Source organism: Aspergillus welwitschiae, assembly GCF_003344945.1.
Source record: "Aspergillus welwitschiae strain CBS 139.54b unplaced genomic scaffold BDQ94scaffold_6, whole genome shotgun sequence".
Lineage (NCBI taxonomy): Eukaryota > Fungi > Ascomycota > Eurotiomycetes > Eurotiales > Aspergillaceae > Aspergillus > Aspergillus welwitschiae.
In genome coordinates this window covers 895447-917411 of record NW_020798700.1, presented here as the reverse complement: position 1 = coordinate 917411, position 21965 = coordinate 895447, and the positions used below count along the sequence as shown (strand labels likewise).

At 52.2% G+C, this 21965-nt stretch overlaps 5 protein-coding genes across 5 annotated transcripts; 2 read left to right on the top strand and 3 right to left on the bottom strand.

Moving 5' to 3' along the window:
• Positions 1–575: 575 nt before the first annotated feature.
• BDQ94DRAFT_184852 (uncharacterized protein) lies at positions 576–12428 on the bottom strand (the record flags this gene model as incomplete). The annotated part of the gene is made up of 3 exons (XM_026774736.1): positions 576–3305; positions 3364–12126; positions 12177–12428. 3 exons carry the CDS (start codon positions 12426–12428, stop codon positions 576–578), a joined length of 11745 nt encoding a protein of 3914 aa, XP_026629768.1.
• Positions 12429–13638: 1210 nt separating this feature from the next.
• On the bottom strand, positions 13639–15223 carry BDQ94DRAFT_157602 (MCT family MFS transporter; the record flags this gene model as incomplete). Its single annotated transcript, XM_026768766.1, has 6 exons — positions 13639–13795; positions 13870–14088; positions 14142–14612; positions 14662–14846; positions 14896–14993; positions 15049–15223. The coding sequence occupies 6 exons, from the start codon at positions 15221–15223 to the stop codon at positions 13639–13641; spliced, it is 1305 nt and encodes a 434-aa protein (XP_026629767.1).
• A 262-nt stretch (positions 15224–15485) lies between these two features.
• On the top strand, positions 15486–17047 carry BDQ94DRAFT_157601 (cytochrome P450; the record flags this gene model as incomplete). Its single annotated transcript, XM_026768765.1, has 3 exons — positions 15486–15782; positions 15835–16410; positions 16469–17047. The coding sequence occupies 3 exons, from the start codon at positions 15486–15488 to the stop codon at positions 17045–17047; spliced, it is 1452 nt and encodes a 483-aa protein (XP_026629766.1).
• Positions 17048–17979: 932 nt separating this feature from the next.
• Positions 17980–19140, top strand: BDQ94DRAFT_167615 (S-adenosyl-L-methionine-dependent methyltransferase; the record flags this gene model as incomplete). Its single annotated transcript, XM_026770850.1, has 1 exon — positions 17980–19140. The coding sequence occupies one exon, from the start codon at positions 17980–17982 to the stop codon at positions 19138–19140; it is 1161 nt and encodes a 386-aa protein (XP_026629765.1).
• Positions 19141–19354: 214 nt separating this feature from the next.
• Positions 19355–21957, bottom strand: BDQ94DRAFT_184850 (uncharacterized protein; the record flags this gene model as incomplete). The annotated part of the gene is made up of 1 exon (XM_026774735.1): positions 19355–21957. A coding segment is annotated over one exon (2603 nt), but the record flags the coding sequence as incomplete, so codon positions are not given.
• Between the last annotated feature and the right edge of the window lie 8 nt (positions 21958–21965).

The window sequence follows — 21965 nt, the reverse complement described above, 5'->3', positions numbered from 1 at the left end:
GTCCAATCGGTATAGAAAAAGAATTGTTAGAATAGGGCCGGTTTGAAAACTTCTATCAAGATAGAGAATTTCGAGCTCTGGGAATATGATCTTATATAAGTCCCAACTCAAGAAAACTGTGGGTTCAGAGGAATGAGCGTGAGTCGCCTTCTCCACTTTGTAAAGAAGAGTAGCCGGCCCACGTCGTATAGACCCGCTTACACCGAAGCGCGGACCTTGTCCGCACCTCACAGATCCGACCAGACCAACCGGTTCGCAATTTGGCCCAAAGAGGAAAACAAATTACCCTCAGGGGTCTAGATTAGCCATATGCCCATACAAGGCCAATTCGTGGTGGAGCCATTCAGTTGGTAGCATACTAGAATATCCGATTTATGAGTTTATGAAGCTTTCATATTTGGGATTGCATTGGGTTAGAAATGTGAATCGTTATGGGTAAATATATTTACGGTATGGTGTTGATATGCTGGATCTGGATTATTAGAGGATTCAAATGTCAATTTCTATCCATCAGTTTAACAAGCTAGATCCTAGGTATCGTGCTACTCCAGCAGGGTCTGTGTTTGACAGCAAGATTACTGCTGCAATCCCGGACCCCGCTCGTCCAGCAGCCTCTTTAAGTAGTCCACATCAATAGCAGGGAACTCCACCTCCTTGCCCGCCTTTTTCAAAGCAGCCACAGTATGCGACTTATCCAACGCGAACATGGAATGACCATGTTGGAAATACTTCTTGATGACCATCCAATGCAATTGTTCCTCTTCGCTAGCTCCCTCAGACACAAGTCGCAGCCATTCCTGCATCGGGACGACACGACATTTGCCAGCCTCGCCCGACTGATCCAACGATGGTATCACATCGACTAAGGCCTGAAGAGGGAGAGGCTGTGAGCTGCCCAAATGGTACACCTGCAACCCAGGGGCTGCGGCACTCTCTTCAGACGCCAGAGTGTACATCGAAGATGTCAAGGCGTCAACAGGAAGAAAATCCACGACAAAATCACCAGCCTCGTCAATGAGGCTGCTGGAGTTGATTTCAGGAATAGCCCGGTGCTGGATCATGTGCATGATCATGTTGCTGATAAAGTCCATTTCAGGGACTGGGACGTTGGTGGCTCGGCTGCCAGAGACGGAGGAAGCACGGTAAATGGACACGGGTACACCACGAGCGGCAGCTTGGGTGAGGTACATTTCCGCAGCCCAGCGAGATTTGAAATATCCGTATTCGTCGGCTGTAGGCGGTGTGAAATGGCTGGGGTCCTCTTCCCTGTTGCTGGCGAATGCTCGTGTCCGGGAGGTTTTCTTCCAGGTTTGCAGATGGGGCACACTCCATGTTGATAGATGGTGGATTTCTAGTAGGTGGCCATGGCTGCTCGTAGCCAGCTCGATGAGTGTCAGAATGGCGCTGGTATTCACGGGTTTCAGGTTGACATATGTCTTGAGGAGCGAAACATCCGCTGCAATGTTAAAAATCACTCGAACCGTGTCCGCCAGGTTTCTGAAGGCCTCTTCTGCGAGTCCAAAACGAGGTGAAGTCATCTTCCCCGGAACGGCGCGAGTCCGCGAAAGAACATCTTCAGTGGAAAGGTGAGCATCCAGCAACTTGTACTTAGTCAACCCTTCGACCAGATGGTCCGCAGTCAATTCATCGTGGATTCCAATGACGTAAACTGTCGCATTGTGGTTGTTCGAAAGGATAGTGGCCAACATGTGAAGGCCAATGAAGGTGTCTATACCAGTAAGCAGTATACTGCTCACATCGGTACGCGGGAAGCGAGAAAGCTGGCTGTAGTCGGTGTTCATGAGTGAAGCAGGTAACGAAATTTCTTCCGACCAATCGATGCTCTTCGAAGCACTTTCATTCTGAACACCCGCGGGCCCCTTAAGCTGCTTTTGAATCATTCCAGCAATAGCTAAAGGCGTGGGAGCATGTATGAGCTCCTGCAACTTCAGTGTGACTTTGAACTTCTTCTTGAGCCGCGACTGCAGTCGCAGAAGTAAAATGCTTTGGCCACCCAGTTCGAAAAAGTTGTCATTCGGAGCAATTGACCTGTCAATGCCCAACAGGCTACACACCTGTCCGGTGACGTCCTGCAGGATTTCTGCATAATCGCCAGCAACCTCTGTCACTGGCCTACTGTCAGTGTGAGTGGTCGTGTGTTGCGCTAAGTCCAGTTTCATAGTCAGTAAACTGCGACGGTCCACCTTTCCGCCGATAGTCATGGGCAACCTCTCGAGAAACTGGTAGCCGTTTGGACACATGTACTGATTCAAAGAGGCCTGTGCCATACGGTGGAGGTAGTTAGCATACTCATCCCGTTCCTGGGATGACTGAAGCGGTTTCTTGGTGATGACAAAAGCGATAAGTCGCCGCTCGTCAGTCAGGGGAGACGTCGCATCGCTCTTCTCGGAATCTCGAGCGATGACTGAGATATCCACGATACCCTGGCCATCTGGTGTTGATGCATTCTTGTAGAGTACCTGCTCCACCTCCCCTAAGTCGATCCGGAATCCGCGAAGCTTGATCTGCTTGTCCCCAGCAATTCGACCCTTGAAAGTGAGCAGCCCATTTGGCAGAAACGATCCCTTGTCACCTGTCCTGAACATCTTCTTCCAACCTCGTGCTTGATCTTCTGGGGTGGGATTGAGATCTCTCACAAAAGAGGTTGCATTGGCCAACGGCCGATTTAGATATTCCAAGCCCACTTGGGCGCCTCCAACGCAGATCTCGCCGACGAATCCCGCCGGGAGCGGATTGAGTACCGCATCAACTATATAATGGCGGCAGTTAGGAAGTGGCCGACCGATCGGGATGTCAAAGACGTCGTCATCTGGCTTATCGACCTTGTGAATTGTTGTCTGAACAACCAATTCGCTCGGACTCCAGGTGTTGTAGACGACGGCTGGTGTCTGTAGGTCGTAGAATGCCCTGGCAATGCGGACTGGAAGCCGTTCTCCAGCGAACAAAGCGGCGCGGTACTGCGAGCACTGATGAAGAGTCTCCCAGCTATGCTCTAGGAGCAAAGCAAAGTGGGTAGGCGTGAAGTAGGTTATGGTCACACCCGTTTCATGCATGAAGGCAGCCAGGGCAGCTGGGTCCTTCCGGATATCATGCTTTGCTACACAGACGCGGGCGCCAGCAGTTAACGCAGAAAAGATTTGAACGACGGAAAGATCGAAGCACAGCGAGGACTGTTGCAAAAATCGATCATCTGATGTAAATCTGAAATACTCGCCAACGGACGCCAGCATCTGCTGAGTGTTCGCGTGGGACAAAACTACACCCTTAGGCTTTCCAGTACTCCCCTAGTAACAAAACAAAAAAAATCAGTGGAATTTATCTAACCTAAGATCAACGACTTACAGATGTATAAATAATGAAGAAAGGATCTTCATTGACAGAAGGCAAATCTCCAACAAACCTATCCTCACACAGCGCTGCCTTCTTCGTATCCAGTAGCCTGAGGCCTGACTTAGACTTGGAAGCAACCGTTTCCGCCAGTCCCTGAAGTTCTGGTCCGAAAAGCAAGACTCCTGCGCCGCAGTCAGACGCCATAAATGCCAACCGATCCACGGCAAAACTGCTATCCAGGGCCACATAGCAGGATCTGGTGAGTAAAACAGCCAGAAGCGCGATGACAGCATCGACCCCTGGATCCACCAGTACACAAATCTTTTGTCTTTCAGTGACACCAGATGCTTTGAGGGATGCAGCAACCCTCTGAGCGCGCTCCACCAATTCGGAGTATGTTATAGCGGCTCCGTCCGATGCAGCGATCGCCACGGCCTCTGGCTGCTTGGCGGCATTTTCCATGATCCTTTGGCACACTCCCACACTGCCCCAGGGGTTCTGAGTAAATTGGGTGTTCCAGAAGTTCTTCTCAAGATGGGCAATCTCCAGCGCGCCACACAAATTGACTTCGGCGATCGGCTGTCGGTGGTCCCTGATCAGGCTGGACATGAATGTGACAAAATTGTCAAAGAAGCGGTTCATGTCGCCTGAGCCGTAAAGCGTTGAAGAGTATTCAAGGCGGAGGTCCAGGCCTCTTTCAGGGTGCTCAAGCGCTTCAAGCTGCATATCGCAGGCGGTTGGTACATCCACGGATTGCACATCATGAACGTTGAAATCTTGGGTGCGGTAGACTGGGAATGTGCCATGAATTTGATAATTCAAGGCAATCTGGGCCAAAGGGAAGTGGCTGGTTGTTTTCTCCGCCTTGACAACATCTACAATGCTGTCAAAGGGCGCTTTATTATGAGACATGGCTTCCAAGGTTCGGGTCTTGGTTGCCTCAAGCAATTGGTCGAATGCACCCTCACAGCTGTCCTGACACCGGATGGGGGTCATATTGACGAAGAATCCCAGCACGTCCTCAAGATCCGGGTGAGGTCGGTCACCGTCGATCATCAAAATCCCCAAGTCGCTGTCCTCAGTATAGCGGAAGATAAAGGCGCGGAAAGCAGCCAGCAGGAATTGAAATGGGGTCGCCCCCGATTGTGAGCAAATTCGTTTCATCCTATTTAGAAGGCTCTTCTTCAGGATGCCAGAAACAACTGTCCGCTGAAGGTCATCGTGCAAAGGCCTTTCAGACTTGGCAAAGGGGAGGAGCTTGCATGTTTTCGGCATTCCAGACAGATTCTCTTTCCAGAAGGTCAGATCAGCCTGCAGAGAAGGTGAGCTGAGCAATCGGTTATGCCAGACGGCAAAGTCCGCATAGCTCACTCCCGGTCGGGGAACCATATCTAGATCTCTACCTTGGCGGATAGCATCATAGATACCGGTCAGTTGGTTCAGCGACGATTTTGCACTACCACGATCAATGGCGATATGGTGGCAGATCAAAACCAGAGCGTGCTGATCATCACTCAACCGGACCAATATGGGTCTAACAACTTCACCCTCCTCGATGTCCAGCTCTATCGCTCTGCGGCGTTGGATTATATCCTGGAGTGAAACGGTGGGGTTTGGTTTTGACGATACGTCAATGCGTTCCAAGCTGATACTGGGCATGTCTAGGACGGTCTGTTCAGCAAACTCATCTCCCTCGGTATAGCCAGTTCTGAGAATAGCGTTCCGATTCACTAATTCGTTCAAGGCCTTCTCCAGGATTGTGGCGTCCGGATTGCCTTCGAGATGTGAAGTGATGGACAGATTAAGGAAGGTCTTGTCATCGCCAAAGTTATGAATGAACCACAGTCGCTGCTGAAAGCTAGACATGGGTACAGGGCCAACAGCCGCTGCTGGGGGGATGGGTTGGTTCAGCTGGCGCTGCTGGGTTTCTACCTCTTGGTCTTCATTCCCCTTGGCCCCCTCGTTGTCGACATTCTCAGCCTTGTGGTCGTGGCTTGTGGTGATCGTGATCAGTCCGCTGGCTTTGGTCACTAAAGCGAGGATGGAAGGAGCTCCGAGTACGTCGAAAAGAGCAATCTCAACACCCACGCTTCTAGAGAACCACTTACGGAACTCCACCGCAATGATGGAGTCTAGTCCGTAGGCTGACAGAGGGTTCGCAGGTTCGATCGAGTCCACAGAAACGGATAGTACGTCCGCGACCTTCTCAATGAAGGCTGAGAGAACTAGTGTAGTTCTTTCTTCGATGGACTTGGTAACTTGAAGCTGAGAAGCTAGACTCTTGGTTCCCTGCTTGATGGCTGTTTGGCCCAGAAACTCGTGGTTGTTGTACAGGTTCCGATACAAGGGCTTCTGACACCAGTAGAAGTCTGCTTTGGTCATGTTGATTCCGGTAATGGTTTGATGAAGGTCAACTCCACGACGAGAGACCTTCTTGCTGTTATCGGACAAGACTGCTTCCTCAATCTGGTAGAGTAGCTCTTCCTTGTTTACTCCGTCGTAACCACTGCGCATCATGACCTTGAGAAGGGCCTGGTTCGCGGCTACAGCACCAATGCCGACGATCATACCGCAATTCATTGTAGTGCCAGCGAGTCCCATTTCTCGGCGGTGTCGCATCAATGCGTCAAGGTAGCAGTTGGCGGATGAGTAGTTGGCTTGTCCTTTCGAGCCGATGCTGCCCGACGCGGATGAAAAGCAAATGAAGAAATCCAACTGCGTACCTAGAGTTGCCTGATGCAAATTGTAGGTACCCTTGACCTTGGGTTCGACACAGATTTGCCACTGCTGATAGGACATATTTTCAAGTGGAGCATCTTGCAGGACCATTGCAGCTTGGAAGATACCGCCAAGATTATCGATGGCTTTGACTGCGCATTCGACGTCTTCATATCTGGAAACGTCTCCCTTGAAGACAGTAACGGAAACGCCTCGCTCTCGGAGCCACTCCACTGTACGCTTCGCCTCCTCCTTGTCTGCACCAGAGCGAGAGAGGAATGCTAGGCGTCTGGCGTTCTTCCTGACCATCCATTCAGCAAGGGTTCGACCAAGGCCACCTAGGCCTCCAACGAGCAGGTAGGTCTTTTCATGCTTGAAGAGTGGCTGATTGCGATATGTTGACGGGCGGATAGGAACCCTATCTCCGGCATGAGGCACGAGAACCACCTTACCGGTATGCTTTCCCATCTGTAGAAGACGGAAAGCCTTTACAGCATCGGAGTAGGGGAGCTCTGTGACGGTTTCCGGGGGAGTAATGTGTCCCTTATGAACGAGGATACCACATTCCTTGAGTAAACGCGCGCCCAAGGGCTTGTTCTTCTCGAAGATGGTAATCAAATCGACCGAAGCAAAGGCAACATTGCGACGGAAAGGATCCATATCGATCTTTGAGTTTTCATGGATATCGCGCTTTCCAATCTCAATAAAGCGACCGAACGGGGCAACACAGCTCCAAGTAGCATGCAAAAGCTTTCCAGCCAAGCTATTGAGGATAACATCCACTCCCCGACCACCAGTTGTATTGAGCACATCTCGGACAAAGCTGTCATCGCGAGAATTGTATATCATATCATCAGCAAGTCCGTAGCGAGATTTCAACAGAGATCTCTTCGCCTGTGAACCCACAGTGGCAATCACACGTGCACCAACATATTGGGCAACCTGAATAGCCATCTGGCCAACACCACCCGCCGCAGAGTGGATCAGGACTGTTTCTCCGGGCTGGAGGTGAGCGACATGAACAAGGGAGTAATATGCCGTGGTCAGGATACAAGGCAGGGATGCTGCATCCACAAACGACATATCGCCAAGCTTGTAGGAAAGGGAGGCTGGATTGCGCACAATTGTCTTGTGAGCTCCTTGACCTGGCCTCCATGCTGCGACACGATCACCGACCTGAAAATCCCGGGGGTTGACCTGTGCTCCAATACGCGTGACGATACCCGCACATTCATCGCCGAGCTTGTAGTCATCGATGATACCCATCGAGGCAGCGATGTCTCTGAAGTTGATGGCGGACGCCTTAACTTCGATTTCGATTTCGTCATCAGCGAGCTGCGTATCCAAGATCTGCTCGTCGTCTTCGAAAACAAGTGTCTCGAGAAGACCCACGCGGCCGATTTTCAGAGCCAGTGGGCGACCTGCGCCAAGTGGTTCCTCACGGGGTTGGGAGTTGGTGCCGTTGCGGAGCTTGGAGTTAAGCTGGTCATCAGCTTCAACTCGGGGGATGAAGATGCAGTTATCCCTTACAGCCACCTCGTCTTCGGTGATCGAGCGGTCTAGTAGTCTCCAGACGTGCCTGACGACGGTTTCCTGTGTAGAGACGCGAGGAAGGTCAAGGGTAACAAAGCGCAACTGGTCATTCTCACTGCGAGCAACACGAGCGAGACCAATTATCATTGCATGCTCCGGCTTAGGGGCATCCATCGAGCCGCCCTCAAGCACCCAGACTATATTTTTGCCACCAGCCGTGAGTAGTCTCTTAATCCCAAAAAAGGTGCTTTGATCAGACGAGCTATGTTCAAAGAGCACATCTTCATCCAAGTTCGCCAGAACCACAATGTCTTCTGCTTGGAGCGCTTCATTGGAAAGGGCTGCTAAGGAGGTACGGGTGACAAAGACACTGCTCCCATGCTGCATCTCCATCCCATCTGCAATGTCCAAAGTTCGCTGACTAGGACATGAAGGGAGAATCAGCGACAGCTGTTTCGGCTTCTGCGCATTGTCCGTCGATTTTTGCCAGACGGCCAAGTCTTTGGTGAAGAAGACATCATGAAGTCCTTCGGGTTGTGGGTGCGGTCCGAGAGCAAGGACAAACCCGCCTTCTTTCACAAATTGTCTGGAATCATGATCCGCGACATCACTACTGAGAACAACCAGGCCGTACGCATTCGGTTCAGGTTCCGAAATTTCAACCAAGCCTGGCCATTCCTGGCTCAGGGCATCGATCTCTTCAGGTGCGATTTGAGTTTGGAACACCGGAGTAATCGAGTGGAAACGACGTCTCTCGTTCGATCGACCTCCCAGATGCTTCAATACATCTCGCGTGCCATCGACCGTATCGGAAATATGCAGGATCCTGGTATCAGGGAATTGATGCACGAAGATATCCAATATTTCTGAGACATTCTTTTGGGCCACGGCCGGATGATCGGGACCCAAGAACGTGAATGCGGGCTGCCAGCGGGTACGGAAGAACAGAGAACGACCAGCGGAGTTGTCAGTCTTGTCAGATCCGAGTGCAGTGACTTCAAGACCTTTGAATTGCAGAAGCGGCTTGTTGCTCTCCTTTGAACAAACCGTCAGATCACTTAGGGCAACACGTGGTCCAGGCAGGCGAGTGAAGCAAGTGACCTGGAATTTCTGTTCCCGAGATTCCCTACAGCAGGCAAGGAAATCACCCGATACTTTGAAAGAACGAACAAAGGTGGGCACTAAGGGCTCATCGAGAGAGCGTCCAAGAGCAGACTCAATAGCAGGAAATATCGCATGGAAGGACGCATCCAGCAATGTGGGATGTGCAATTGTGAGGTCGGCCGCCTGGACGGAGAACTGGCTTGGCTGGAAGTCGAGACCAGCCAATGCAAATCCTGGTCCAGTCTGGACATCGCCAGTCAGTAACTGGAAACTGGGACCATATTGTAGGCCCAGCGCCGTCAGGTGGTCATACAGAGTCTCCGCGGGTATCGATTCCTGTGACTCTTTTGCCAGGTCATCGAAAGTTTTTGAAGATTCCCATCGCATCGGCAAAGTCAGAGCGTTGGTCTCAACTGAAACCAAACCGGAACAATGCTCGTTGAGGATTTTGGTCTCTCCGTAGGAGTATATTGTAAATTCGTACCATAGTGCCGACTTTGATTTGCCGGACTGTGTTGCCGGTCGGAGCTCCATGATGACCTCTGTCCCTTCCTCTGAGTCGCTCAATAGTAGGGCCGATTGGACATTGAGATCCCGCAGAGCAATCTCCTTGATAACAGAGTCCTCTGCACACATGCTGACCGCTGCCTCGATAGCCATGCTGAAGTAGCCGGCAGCTGGGAAGACGGCGTTACCGTCTATGACATGATCCGCGAGCCACGGAATCTCCTTGAGGCGAAGATAATTCCTCCAGTGTGGAGTCCTCTCCGGCATTCCAGGCATTCGGGCCCCGAGGATTGAGTGCTGCTGCTTGCGCAGCCGATGCTCGCGGATAGGTCGAGTTTCAGACCAATACCGCTTGTGATCCCAGGCATAGGTCGGCAGGTCCCGAAGTCGCTTCCCGTGCAGCTCAGATTGAATGATACCTGTCTCCCTTCGAAGAAAATGGTCGCTATTCACGGCAATCAAGTCAACCGGGAACCCATACTGGAAGAGCTGACCTGCCAGTGTCAACAGGCTTTCGTAATCATCCACTCCGCGAGTCAGGGATGCCAGGTAAGGAAGGTTGAGCTTGAGAGCATTCATGACCTGGCGCGAAGGACCCTTCAGCGCGGGATGGGGACCGATCTCAACAAGAATATCAACATTCTGTTCATCCTCCTCGTTCAGAAGAATGCCGGTAAGGGCGTCGGAGAATCGAACAGTACCCGTCATGTTGGCCGTCCAGTATCCGGCACCCATTTCCCCTGGTCGAGCTAATCGAGCAGTGACACTGGAAAACATGCGGACACGTGCAGGACTTGTACCGAACCCAGCACAGTTCTTCAGTGCCTCTTCATACTTCGGCGCCAAGGGAAGCATGTGGTGTGAGTGAAAGGCCTGCGCAACCTGAAGCAGTCGGGCGAATATCTTTCGCTCCACGAGGCTGTCTCTCAAGCGGACGATGGCATCTTTATCACCAGACAGTGTTAAACTAGAAGCACTATTGACGGCAGCCACGCAGATCTGGCCAGTGTAGGTTTCAAGTTCCTTCTTTGCTTCCGCTTCGGTCAATCCAACCGCCATCATGGCGCCATCCGTGGTCGTAGAGCCATCGACACCGCTCGACATGTAAAGCCCTCGGTAATATGCAGCAATCATAGCATTTTCAAACGTAAGAATCCCTGCCGCATAGGCTGCTGCTACTTCGCCAGATGAGTGCCCCACTACTGCGGAAGGTTCAATGCCCCATTGTTTCAATAGGCATACCGTGGCAAGCTGCATGGCAGTGCAGATGGGCTGTGATAGCCGGGTTTCCTTCAGGCGACTGGCTTCCTCTGTGCGCAGCAGTTCTTCCAGGACTGTCCAGTCAGGTCCATCTGGCAAGCTCTGCAAGATCGCATCGCATCGCTCCAGGGTCTGCCGGTACAAATGCGATTGCTGGATGAGTTTCCGGCCCATTGCAAACCACTGAGCACCTTGACCAGTGAAGACAAATCCGATCCGGGGGGTCTCCTTCAACGGGCGCGTCCAGGCAGCAGCAGGGCTAGGTGGCTGCTCGAGCCCCTGGAGAACAGTAGGCATGTCTTTCCCGATAATGAACGAGCGGTTGCCATGCATTGTGCGGCGTGTAGACAAGCTAACTGCGAGGTCGCTGACCGCGGGCCTACCGATGGGCTCGTTTGACAGATACTTAGTCAGTTTGTCCTCCCACAGATCTCCGGCTTTCGTCGAATGCGCACTCAGCGGAATCAGGTACGGACGATCAACGGGTATGCTGCTGGAGATGGCTGGGATGGCTTGCAATTTGGCTTCGCTATCTTCGGGCTTGTAGGCGTCCAGAATGACGTGTGCGTTAGTGCCTCCATAACCGAAAGAATTGATACTGGCACGGCGTATACCGTTCGCGCTCGCTGGCCAATTAATAATATCCTGCGGCACCTGGATTTTCCATTCGTCGAAATTGATTTCCGGGTTGGGCCGTTTGAAGTGCATGTTGGGTGGGATCTGGCTTTTCTCTAAGGCCAAAGTCGCTTTTATGATACCGGCCAAACCCGAGGCACCCTCCAGATGGCCGATGTTACTCTTAACCGATCCTACGTAGAGTGGCTCAGATCGTGTTGAGCCGAAAACAGCACCGATGGCCCGCGCCTCGATCGGGTCTCCTCGGGCTGTACCTGTACCGTGTGCCTCGAAGTACTGCGTGTCGTTTGGATCTAGACCGGCTAGATCGTACGTCCGACGGATAAGCTTCTCCTGGGCATCGGTATTTGGCAGAGTAATTCCCTGTTTGATACCATCGTGGTTCACACCTGAAGCACGTACCACGGCGCGGATGTTGTCACCGTTATATACCGCGTCGCGCCGACGTTTCAGGACTGCGGCGCAGATACCCTCGCCCCGGACATAGCCACTGCCCATGGAGTCGAACGTCCGGCAGCGACCGTCACTTGACAGCATGCCCAAGTCGGTCATTGTAATGAATACATTCGGGTCAAAGTGAAGGGCTGAGCCGACCACAATAGCAATATCCGATTCGTTCTGAGACAACGATTGGTTGCCAAGATGGAAACATACCAAAGACGACGAGCATGCAGTATCGATCGTCACGCTGGGGCCATGAAGGTTGTAAAAATAGGATATCCGGTTGGAAAGAATGGCGTTTCCTGTGCCGGTGACGGTGTACTTGGGGTAATACTCAAGATCTTTAGTGACCATGGCATTGTAGTCGTTGGTGAAGGAGCCGCAGAAGACAGCAGTATTAGATCCATTGACCTCGTCCAGAGTGATGCCAGCATCCTCAAGCGCTTCATAGACAACCTCCAGCAACAACCGCTGCTGAGGGTCCATCGCTTCGGCTTCCTTACCGGAAATCCGAAAGAACCCGGCGTCAAACATGCCAATATCCTGGTCAAGGAAGTAGCCAAATTTGGCGTTGGTCTGCAGCAGTCAGCACCGTTCTAACCTTATCATGGGCTTCTTGCACGTACAGTGCCTTTGTTGGTCCCATCTGGGTGATAGAAAGCGTCCACATTGAACCGATCCGCGGGCATCTTCCGCTGCAAGTCCTTCTGCGCGACGATGTTTTCCCATAACTGACTTGGGTTGGTAGCTCCTGGGACACGACAAGCAAGCCCCACAATAACTGAGGGGTCCGCGTTGGGTGTCATGGAAGAGACCGATGAGGGGACGGCATTGGAGAAGCGGGGAGAGGTCTCAGACGATGAGAGTGGTGTGTCCATTGTGATGGTTTCGGGGACGACGTTGAAGGGTCGAATAGAATGAAATACAGTAAGTCTATAGAAAGTTGAATCTATCGCATGATCTTCTATTCACCATGGTCGGCCAGGTGTGTTTATATGGCTGACACGTTGCCCTTCGCGAAGAGCAATCCTCCCTAGTGGTGGCCATACTGATTACAATCTAGTCAGCCCTCGATGAGATCCTCAGTAATCTCTGTCGCATTGATCAGCTTCGCGATGAGATGGCGATAGTAAGCTGAGGATGGGGGCAGAATCGGGGCAGAATGGTGAGGCAGTGGGAGAAGCGCGAGACGGGCGACAGCGGGAGGAAGCGGCGGATGGCTTGAGGATCAGTGGGCGAGTGGAGAGGAACAAGGGAGAAAATCCCGCCCGCGCACGGAGCTTTATGCACACAACACCCGCTCATGCTTGTCCCCGTTCCATCGCGGCGACAAGCATGGGGGTTTGTCCGAAGAAACACTCACTATCAATTCCAATTGGTAAGATCGCTGTCAGAGTCCTCTGTCTTTCCTTATGGAAGCTTTGCCCCACGTTGCGGCGGCTTTTAAGATTCATTTAGTTCCCTCACCTAAATAGATGGTGTTTCCGGCATTGAGCCATGGATAATTTATATATCTATAACCTTAGTACTAGCCGTTTCTTTTAGGACTTCATCCAATTCACCATCTTCACAGACACAACCAAGGTTGAAAAAAAATAAAAAAATAAAATAAATTAAAAAAAAAATAAAAGCCCAAGGAGAAAAGCAAAGGTATACTTTATCGACCTTTTTCTCATGCCTAAATTTAGCGTAGAGCTATTGTCAACTCAGGGATGACACCTGACTGAGATTTGTCTTAATCGTGAAGTGGCTATCTCGTAAGCAGCATTATCCACGACGAGGTACCTGTGATGTTCTTCCTTACACAGAATTACAGATAGAGCCTGTGCTCTAATGAGTAAGGACTTTAGCTAAACATCGAGGGAAATCTACAAATGTTCGTTGTGGAGAGGACATCCAGTGCTAGGTAAATACTGTCGTAGCTTCCTCATCTTCATTAATCTCCTATGTCTGACCACTCGTCTTACGAATTCCCAATTAGATCTCCCATATATATGGTCTTTAGACCTGCCCGACATATACTAAAAGCAGAACAACAGCTTCATGACACCTAGCTGCGCTGGGGTGGTGCATGACCAAAAGAGCAATCTAAAACTTCCATTCCCGCGGAGCTGCCACGTAGCGAGAGAGGATTGTCACCACAGCTCCGCCCATGAGGATCGAACCACAAAAGTCGATGAATCCATACCACTTCTGGTGGTCGGCGCTGAGAAGAGCCCCCGCGATTGGACTACCGGTCAAGCCTCTGCCAAGAGGAAGCCATTTGGTTAGCAAAGCTCTCTCTATGTCTGGAAAAATTTCACCGAGGGAAGAACATACCCAACCGAACAGAAACCCATCATAAGCCCAATCTTGACACCAATAATACTGTGGTCAGGAGTGATCTGGCCAATACATGCCGATTGTAGCGAGATCAACCCGCCCGAGCAGATGCCGTACAGGGTCGAGAAGGCAATGATGGCGCCGGATGTGGTGATTTTGTGAAGACAAAAGAGCAGGATACCACAGCTTAGTGCAGCCAGTGAGATAACGTTGAATCTGTAAAGAGAATTAGTGAACGCGATTAAGAATAATGAGGCAAGGAAACGAACCGTCCCAGGCGATCGGCCATCAGGCCCGTTAGAACTCGACCGACGAAGGACCCTGCGTTCATGTAGGCGAGGAGATTGTTTGCTCCCGTCACACTCATTCCGTACGTCTCTCCGTAAGATGGCAGGTAGAAAAAGGGAATGAACATTCCCCAGAGCACGAGCAGCATTCCCACGCTAAAGAGCAGATACTTGGTATCGGTAAAGATGGCTTTGAAGTCGAGCTGCATGTCCTTGCTCTCCCCGGGCTCTGGAGGCCGAGTGATGATCAACACACAGCTTGGAACAAGGAAAGCCAGACTGATGAACCCGCAGGCACGGACGGTCCATCCGAATCCAATGTGGTCAAGCATGAGCTGAATGATTTCTGTCCAGAAGATTCCGCCCAGTGAGGACCCCGACACAGCAAGTCCGAGTGCTATCCCTCGACGCCGATCAAACCATTGGTTGATGGCTGCGATAGTTGGATAGAAGCTGCCCATCATTAGTAGCTGACATCGGAATATGCATGATGTGAACTCACAGCAGCGCATTGGCACAGCCAAACAAGATTCCTTGAGCCAGGATGAGCTGGTAGTACTTCTTGCACACACTGGTGAGCATCAGGGCGACGACATAGACGACCGACCCCGGCACCAAGAGCTTGGTAGCTCCCACCTTGTCATACAGAGGGCCAACCACTAGACCACCAATGAAGAGGAGGAAGATCTAAACAGGTCAGCTAGGTTCAAGTCAAATCCAGGGGCAATTCAGACACCTGCAAAGAGCCAATCCAAGCAATCTTGGAGCTGGAGGTTCCGGCAAGGAGATCCTGTACGTAAAACGTTTGGAAGGTACCGAAAGCATTGAGGAATCCTGCAGTGAGAGAATGTGTAAGTGACAGGTAGAATCCACTGTCATAAAGACATACCAAAAGTCGGAAAGTAGATCAGTAAACCGCCCACCACGACTAGCCATGCCCGTGTACTGGTGTCTTTGGCTGGCAGTGGGTGGTGCCCATCGCCCACGATAGTCGACTCCGAAGCAGGTTTGGACAGGGCGGTCCTAGAGACCTCCTCGGAGGGCGAACGCTGGTCGTGCGACATGATGAATGAATTCTGGCGCTTACAGGGTGGAAAGGTCGTGTAGTATCCTTTGCGAGAATATGCGGACTTTATAAGGAAAGCTCCTCTGTGTTGCGGACATCAGACGTGGTGCGACTGGAAAATGTCCGTTCCTCCACGGAAGGTCGGGCTGGTGGTGAAGCCCAAGCCACTCACTGGTCAAATCAGCTGCATATATACCAATCACGCCCAGTTCATTTTTTGAAAGGGCACTAAGTCAAATTAAAACTTTTTTGTTCTCGCGATGTGGCGTATTCCCGTTATCGTGGCGTTGGTCGCCGGGTTGCTGTACTGGGTACGGAAGCAGGCTTCCCAGCCCAGTCGCAAGATCCCCCAGCCCCGGATCGGCCTGCCGGTTGTTGGTGATGCACAAGCCTTTGGAAAGTCGCCGATATCATACATCCGACAAGCGACGGCACGATGTGGGCCTGTATTTCAAATCAATCTCCTTTTGACCAAGATTGTTATGCTCCGTGGCGCCCAGCTAAATCGGTTCTATCTGGACACGCGTGAGGAGGTCTGGTCGTTTGGGGATGGCATGGTAGCCATACACCATCAAGTTTTCTAACATTGTTCTAATAAGGATGAAATAGGGTCTTTTCCTAGAGAAAGTCGTTGTTCCCGGATACCTATCCCACCTCAAGGAGATGGTGAGCTCGCTCAATCGAGGCGTAAATCGCTCAATTGCCTTGGAACATTATACGCGCATCGCCGGGGAAGAAGCACGCAAGATTGCAACTAACTGGGCCGAGAAACCGGACATCGAGGTCTTCGAACAGATGTCTCGCTATACGCACCGGGTGATCGTGCGGTGCTTGATGGGGCAGGACTTTTACGATCACCACCTCGACGAGCTGCTTGATCTCCTCCACCGTATGGAAGCAGATATCGGTCATCCCTTTCACTTCCTGCTGCCCAACTGGGTTCCTCACGGCCCAGCTCGTCGTCTCCATCATGCCCGCGATCGGATGGCGGCTATTTTTAACGAGCGGCTGCAGGCGCGCGAGCAGAATCCAGAAAAGTGGCAGGACTCGCTCGATTACATCGCCTACACCCTCAAGGATAGCCGCACAGCGCACCTGCGTCAGTATTTTGCTGCGCACCATACCTTGCTCATGTTTGCTGCTCATACTAGTACTGTAGCGAGTATTGCATGGACAGTGCTAGAGGTGAGTAGTCGCTTTAATCCTGTAAGGAATGGCTGGGCAGCTAACACTGCTGCAATAGCTGCTCCGCAATCCTACGCATCTTGAAGCGCTGAAATCAGCCTTGGCAACTGGTGCGGACATTCACCGGTCTCCTACATTGATTGCCACGCTTAAAGAGACGAGCCGACGGTATTCTGGAGTGAACATGATCCGCTGGGCCCGGCAACCACACCAACTACCCGCCGATGCTGCTGCTCCCGGAAAGGGAAACATTGTGGTCCCCGAAAACTGCATTGTGTCGATTTCACCCTATCTGACCCATCATGACCCAGAGACGTATGCTGATCCGCATATCTGGGATCCGACAAGGTGGATGGAGGGCGGTAGGCTGAGCGAGACGCAGAAGAGCAATCGATCAGAGGTGACTTATTTCCCGTTCGGGGCGGGATGTCATCGATGCCCTGGGGAGCAGATGGCGGGGATGATTGCGCGGGAGATGGTGGCTCACATGGTGAAGACATATGACGTTCGTTGGTCGAGCACTGGGCCGCCTGAAGACTTTGAGCAACTGGATTTTTCTAGGGTCGGTAGTGCGTGGTTGAAGGGGGATGCGAGGGTGACTGTCAAGCGAGATAACCTGGGAATGGAGGAAGCATGACTCTCAATGTACATGTACAAATAAGGCTCACGTCTGCTTTGCAGTATGAGTAGAACTAAATGGCAGCGACAATTGTTTTGATAGAAGCATTGCAGGTGGCGTTCCTTGTAGTTGTGACGCACAGGAAATGTTGGGACATTCATTCATCCCAGATATTACCTGATCCTCCGCCACCTCTTCTGCCTTTGATAGTGTTGGTAGCGAGAGAAGTAAACAGAACACGGGCGGAAGAGTTGTTGTTCTTGCACCTGGCTCGCCGAAGATAGCAGGCTCCCTTCGCTAGCGAGAGTTTGGCTACATGGGCCCACAGCTGGATCACGGTATACAGTACAGTGCCTTAAGACTAAAAGACGGGTAGACAAGGGCATAAATACTACAATACACATTGGGTTCAGCTATGCCACAACATTCAATGTCTACGGAAAATGTACTACAGTAGACACCAACTTTGGCTCCCAGCAGGATAACTAAATCTCGCAACGCGAATATGTGTGAACAATAATAGTGAGACCTTTTTTATGTCGTCGCGTTGCATCTGGTACGTAAGTAGTTGGTAGTAGACGGTCAAATTCAATTCGTGAATTCGTGTCCATTAGATCAAGTATATCGTAGCGATGGAAGTAGTTACGCAATAACTCCCAAACATCTACTGAAATAGTAATCTCTCCCAAAGGGCGATTCTATCAAAAAGAAGCCTAGTCCAGTCAACAATATGGAAAATGATGTCTCCCTTGCATTGAACCCGGCAATGCCACCCAAAGGTCTCCACAAATCAGAGTGAATGCCTCTCTCCGTCGGGAGACGGAGGTTTTCCTCGCCCCCGGTATATGCAGCCCCCATTGTACAGTCCAAGTGTTGTATACGCTCAACTCAACCGAATATAATCTCACACCAAGCACACCAACTATATAAAACACAACCCATATCACACAATGTCCTGTCCCACACAATCTCTCAATCAATCAATCAACACCACCACCACAACAACAACCACAACCAAGATGTCCCCGTCCACCACCAACCCCGAGTCCTCCCCCCTCCACACCTACTACTTTTCCATGGTCGAAATGAGCATAATGAAACTCTTCCTCGACCACAAAATCTTCACTCTAATCCCCACCACGCCAGGGGCCTCCATCCCCGTAACCACCCTAACAACCACCCTTAACGCCTCTCCATCCCTCCTCACCCGCCTAACCAACTTCCTCATCGCCTCCGGCGTCCTGTCCTCCCCTCAACCCGGCCACATTGCTCACACCCCGAAATCCCTCCAATTCACCGATCCAACCAGCTACCAAGCACTTTTTTTCGCACACATCTTCGATTTCTTCCTGGTCCCCGCCGTGAAATGGCCCGGTTACATGGCGGAACATGGCTTGAACGAGCCGACCAGCGCCAGCCGGACACCCTTCGGCTATGCGGCGGGGTATCCCGATAAGACGCTTTATGAGATATTGGAGACGATGCCGAAGCGGGCAGCTCAGTTCAATGCTACGATGGCGGCGTCGTTTCAGCCAATGCCGGTGTTGGGAATGTATGATTTCTCTTGGATTGAGAAGCTCGCTGATGAGGAGCGCATGGCGATAGTGGACGTGGGTGGTGGAAAGGGCCAGGCGTTGAAGGAGATTCTGGGAGCGTATCCGGGGATTCGTCCGGAACAGTGTGTGCTGTTCGACGTGGAGGACGTTATCCGTGAGGCTGTTGCAGAGGCAGAAAGGGACGATAACGAGACCTGGCGCACAGTCCGCAAAATTCCCGGCAGCTTTTTCTCCGAGCAACCCGTCAAGGGTGCAGCAGTTTACCACATCCGACGAGTCCTAAACGACTGGCCCGATGAGGACTGCGTGACGATTCTTCGTCGAGTCAGGGATGCAGCGGCCCCGGACTCGCGAGTTTTGATCTCGGAGCAGATTCTCCAGGAGGAGCCCAGCTTGGCGGTTGCAGCGCTGGATCTGTGGATGTTGAACTTTGGGGGCAAGAGGCGCAGCGAGGGCATGTTTGAGGAACTTGCGCAGCGGACGGGGTGGAAAGTGAATGGGGTGTTTCGGGATAAGGAGTCGGATACGGGGGTTGTGGAGTTGGTGGTTGCATAGAGGGATAGATAGTGATTTAAATGATTTCATTGTTTGTGTTGAGGTGAAAAACTTCTAGTTTTGTGTTCTGGGAATAGATGCTCAAGTATGAAGATGATGAATCGTGTCGTCTAATCGACGGGTATCAACGCCTTTTGGTGAAGAAAGAATGAATGTTTGACCCTCAAGCAACGTCAGACCATATACGAAATAAGCCTACTATAGTCTATCAGTTTTACATCCCCTTCATTCGCCTCTTTGTCCCCCCATCTGCACTCGTCCCCGGCGTATCCCCCTCGCTTAAACCACTCAACTTCTCCGATGAGCGCTTCTGCCCCCGCTCGCCCATTCCCAGGTCTGCCAGCGAGATCAATGACGGCGGGGGCATCGTGCCCACCAAGTGGTGCGCCGGGCTGAATTGTGGGTCGTGCCAGAATGAAGGCAGTGACATCGGGTTGGGAGAAAATTGCTGCATGATCCGAGATCGTTCGTCCCCATTTTGCATTGAGTCGACCGATCCCAAAGACACGAAGGGGGCAAGGTCGAAGTCAGACAAATCCGACGCTGCGGGATGCGAGCTCTCTCGTGGTCCTTGTTCTTGGGTCGGGAGTATTTGCCCGTCCCCTGGCCAGCTAAGGCCAACTTCGCGGGAGATGTGCGAGATTGACGACGAGATGGATGAGGGTACGCCGCTGGCAGAGGGCATCGTGGGGAACATCATCTCGCTGCGGCCTTCCTCACTGGTGGGGATGCCCATCGCCGGTGTTGGCCGCGACGGTAACGCGAAGGACAGGTCCAGAGAGGAGACAGAAGACGAGGAGCTGCGAGAGCCCTGGTCCCGGCTGCCGGAAAGCACTCCTTTGATTCCCTTGCATGCAGTCTTCAGGTGCTTTTTCACTGAGCGCCATCGGTGATCTTGTAACAGAGCATCGTATTCGAACAGGTCATGCATCGCAAGGCCCCCGTCCAACAATCCGCGAAGTCGATCCTGCCAGACCCGCTGCTCTACCGCCGTAACACGGTCCCAGACAGTGAGTACGTACATGAGAGCCCGACCGAGGGCGTCCAAGGCGAGGAGGTAAAAATGCAATCCGGCAGAACCCGTGCTGGCTGGCTGGGCCGAGTCATGCCGCGCGACGGAGCTGATGGCTGGAAAGAGCTGCTTCAAATCCTGTATGGACGCGATCAATTGTTGAAAGAGCGTATCGCTCAGAACAAAGGTCTGAGAGTTGTGGACATGATGGCCGGTCTCATCGCGTGGGAAGAGAAGGTGTATCGATACGGCCAGGTACAAGGCGAGCAGGGTAGGTTCCCCGCGACCATGGGCCGACTCCTTCTGCAGCACCACGATAATGTCCAGGAGAGCGTTTCGAGAATCAGAGCAAATCTGTGTCATACTACGTCCCTGTCGCAGGAGACGGTTGAGCCGATGTAGCATTAGATCTTGCCATGGTTGCGGCTCCGGAGGACTGCGAAGGTGTTGGGGATACAGAGCGTACAGGTGGGCGCTGAGAACGGTTACGTGTGACAAGAGCCAAACTGACTGTAATGAAGAGAGTTGGGGCTTGAGGGTAGATAGATTATCCGTCGCGCGATCCAGTTGCAGCAGCGTGGAATCGGGCGTTGTTCTTGCAGGGAGTACCTGCAACAGCTGCGCGGGGAGGAGATCCGCTAGAGGCATGTCCATCTGGATAAAGGACCATACAGTAAGGGCCAACATCACCCAGTACATATGGTGGATCATCTCTGCTTCAACAGCGCCCCGATCGATGCCATTTATGTGCGTCTGACCAGTCAGAGGCGATTCATGCAGCTGGCTGGCCAGCTTGGTCGTGATGCGACCGGCGTAGCCCACATAGCACAATGCCCGGCGGGAGTGTCCGCGGCAGACATGAAACCAGCCCAATAACAGGGTAATCTGCGCGGTAGTAAGATCTTCCTGGCCCGCAGGAATGTTCGAGAGTTGGGAGACGGCCCACTGCAGCAGGCGATCCCCCTTGGCAGAGTTATCGGCAAAGTGATGAGCGTCTGCCAGCATGACCGCCAACAGTACCCGATTGGCTGTTTGGCTACGCAGATCGCGGAGCAGCAGGGATTTAGAAATGATAATCGATAAGGGATGGTTACTCATCCAGACCTCGAGATGCTGAGTGATCAGATGTGAGTTGTAATCGGCCAAGATGTCCGCTTCACCACCCGATGGCGTAGAAGTGGAAGGTGATGGGAGACACGCAGTATCGAACATGGTCTTCGTGGTGTCCTGAAGCATGCAGGCGCGATAGAAGCGCTCCCCAGGTCCAAAGAAGGGATGACAGCCCAGGTCACCGAATTTACCGGTGACTGTCTCAGCAAGATCCTGCATCAATAGGGCCAAAAATCCGGGGTAAGTGAGACTGCCCGCCGGCGTGGATGGGCCCTGGCTGGCTCTTCCGGCCGCTAAATTTCGATTGAAGCGAGCCACTCGGTCCTGGAATTGATTCGATGGGGCTGCCATGGGATCTTCACCGAAATTTTCGCGAAACATCACCTCCAGCTCTGCCATCACTCCGGTGAGAGGAGTGATGCTGGGGTTAACCGCCGACGTGATGGAGTGACCTCCGTCTCCCGGCTCTCCGTCTTCCAGCGTGATGGGACTGGGCCCGGCCGGTCCGGCCGATATGGAGGCCCGGGTGGATGTCGTCTTGTTCAGGCGAGGTCGACCTTTGGCGATCTCCAGATCATAAACACATTCAATCGACCGGGAACGACAAGCATTGCAGATGCGCTCGCCGGAGCAGGCGATCTTGCGGGTGCGACAGAAGGTGCAGCTCCGCCGTAACTCAGCTTTCTTGGCCATAGTAAAGAAA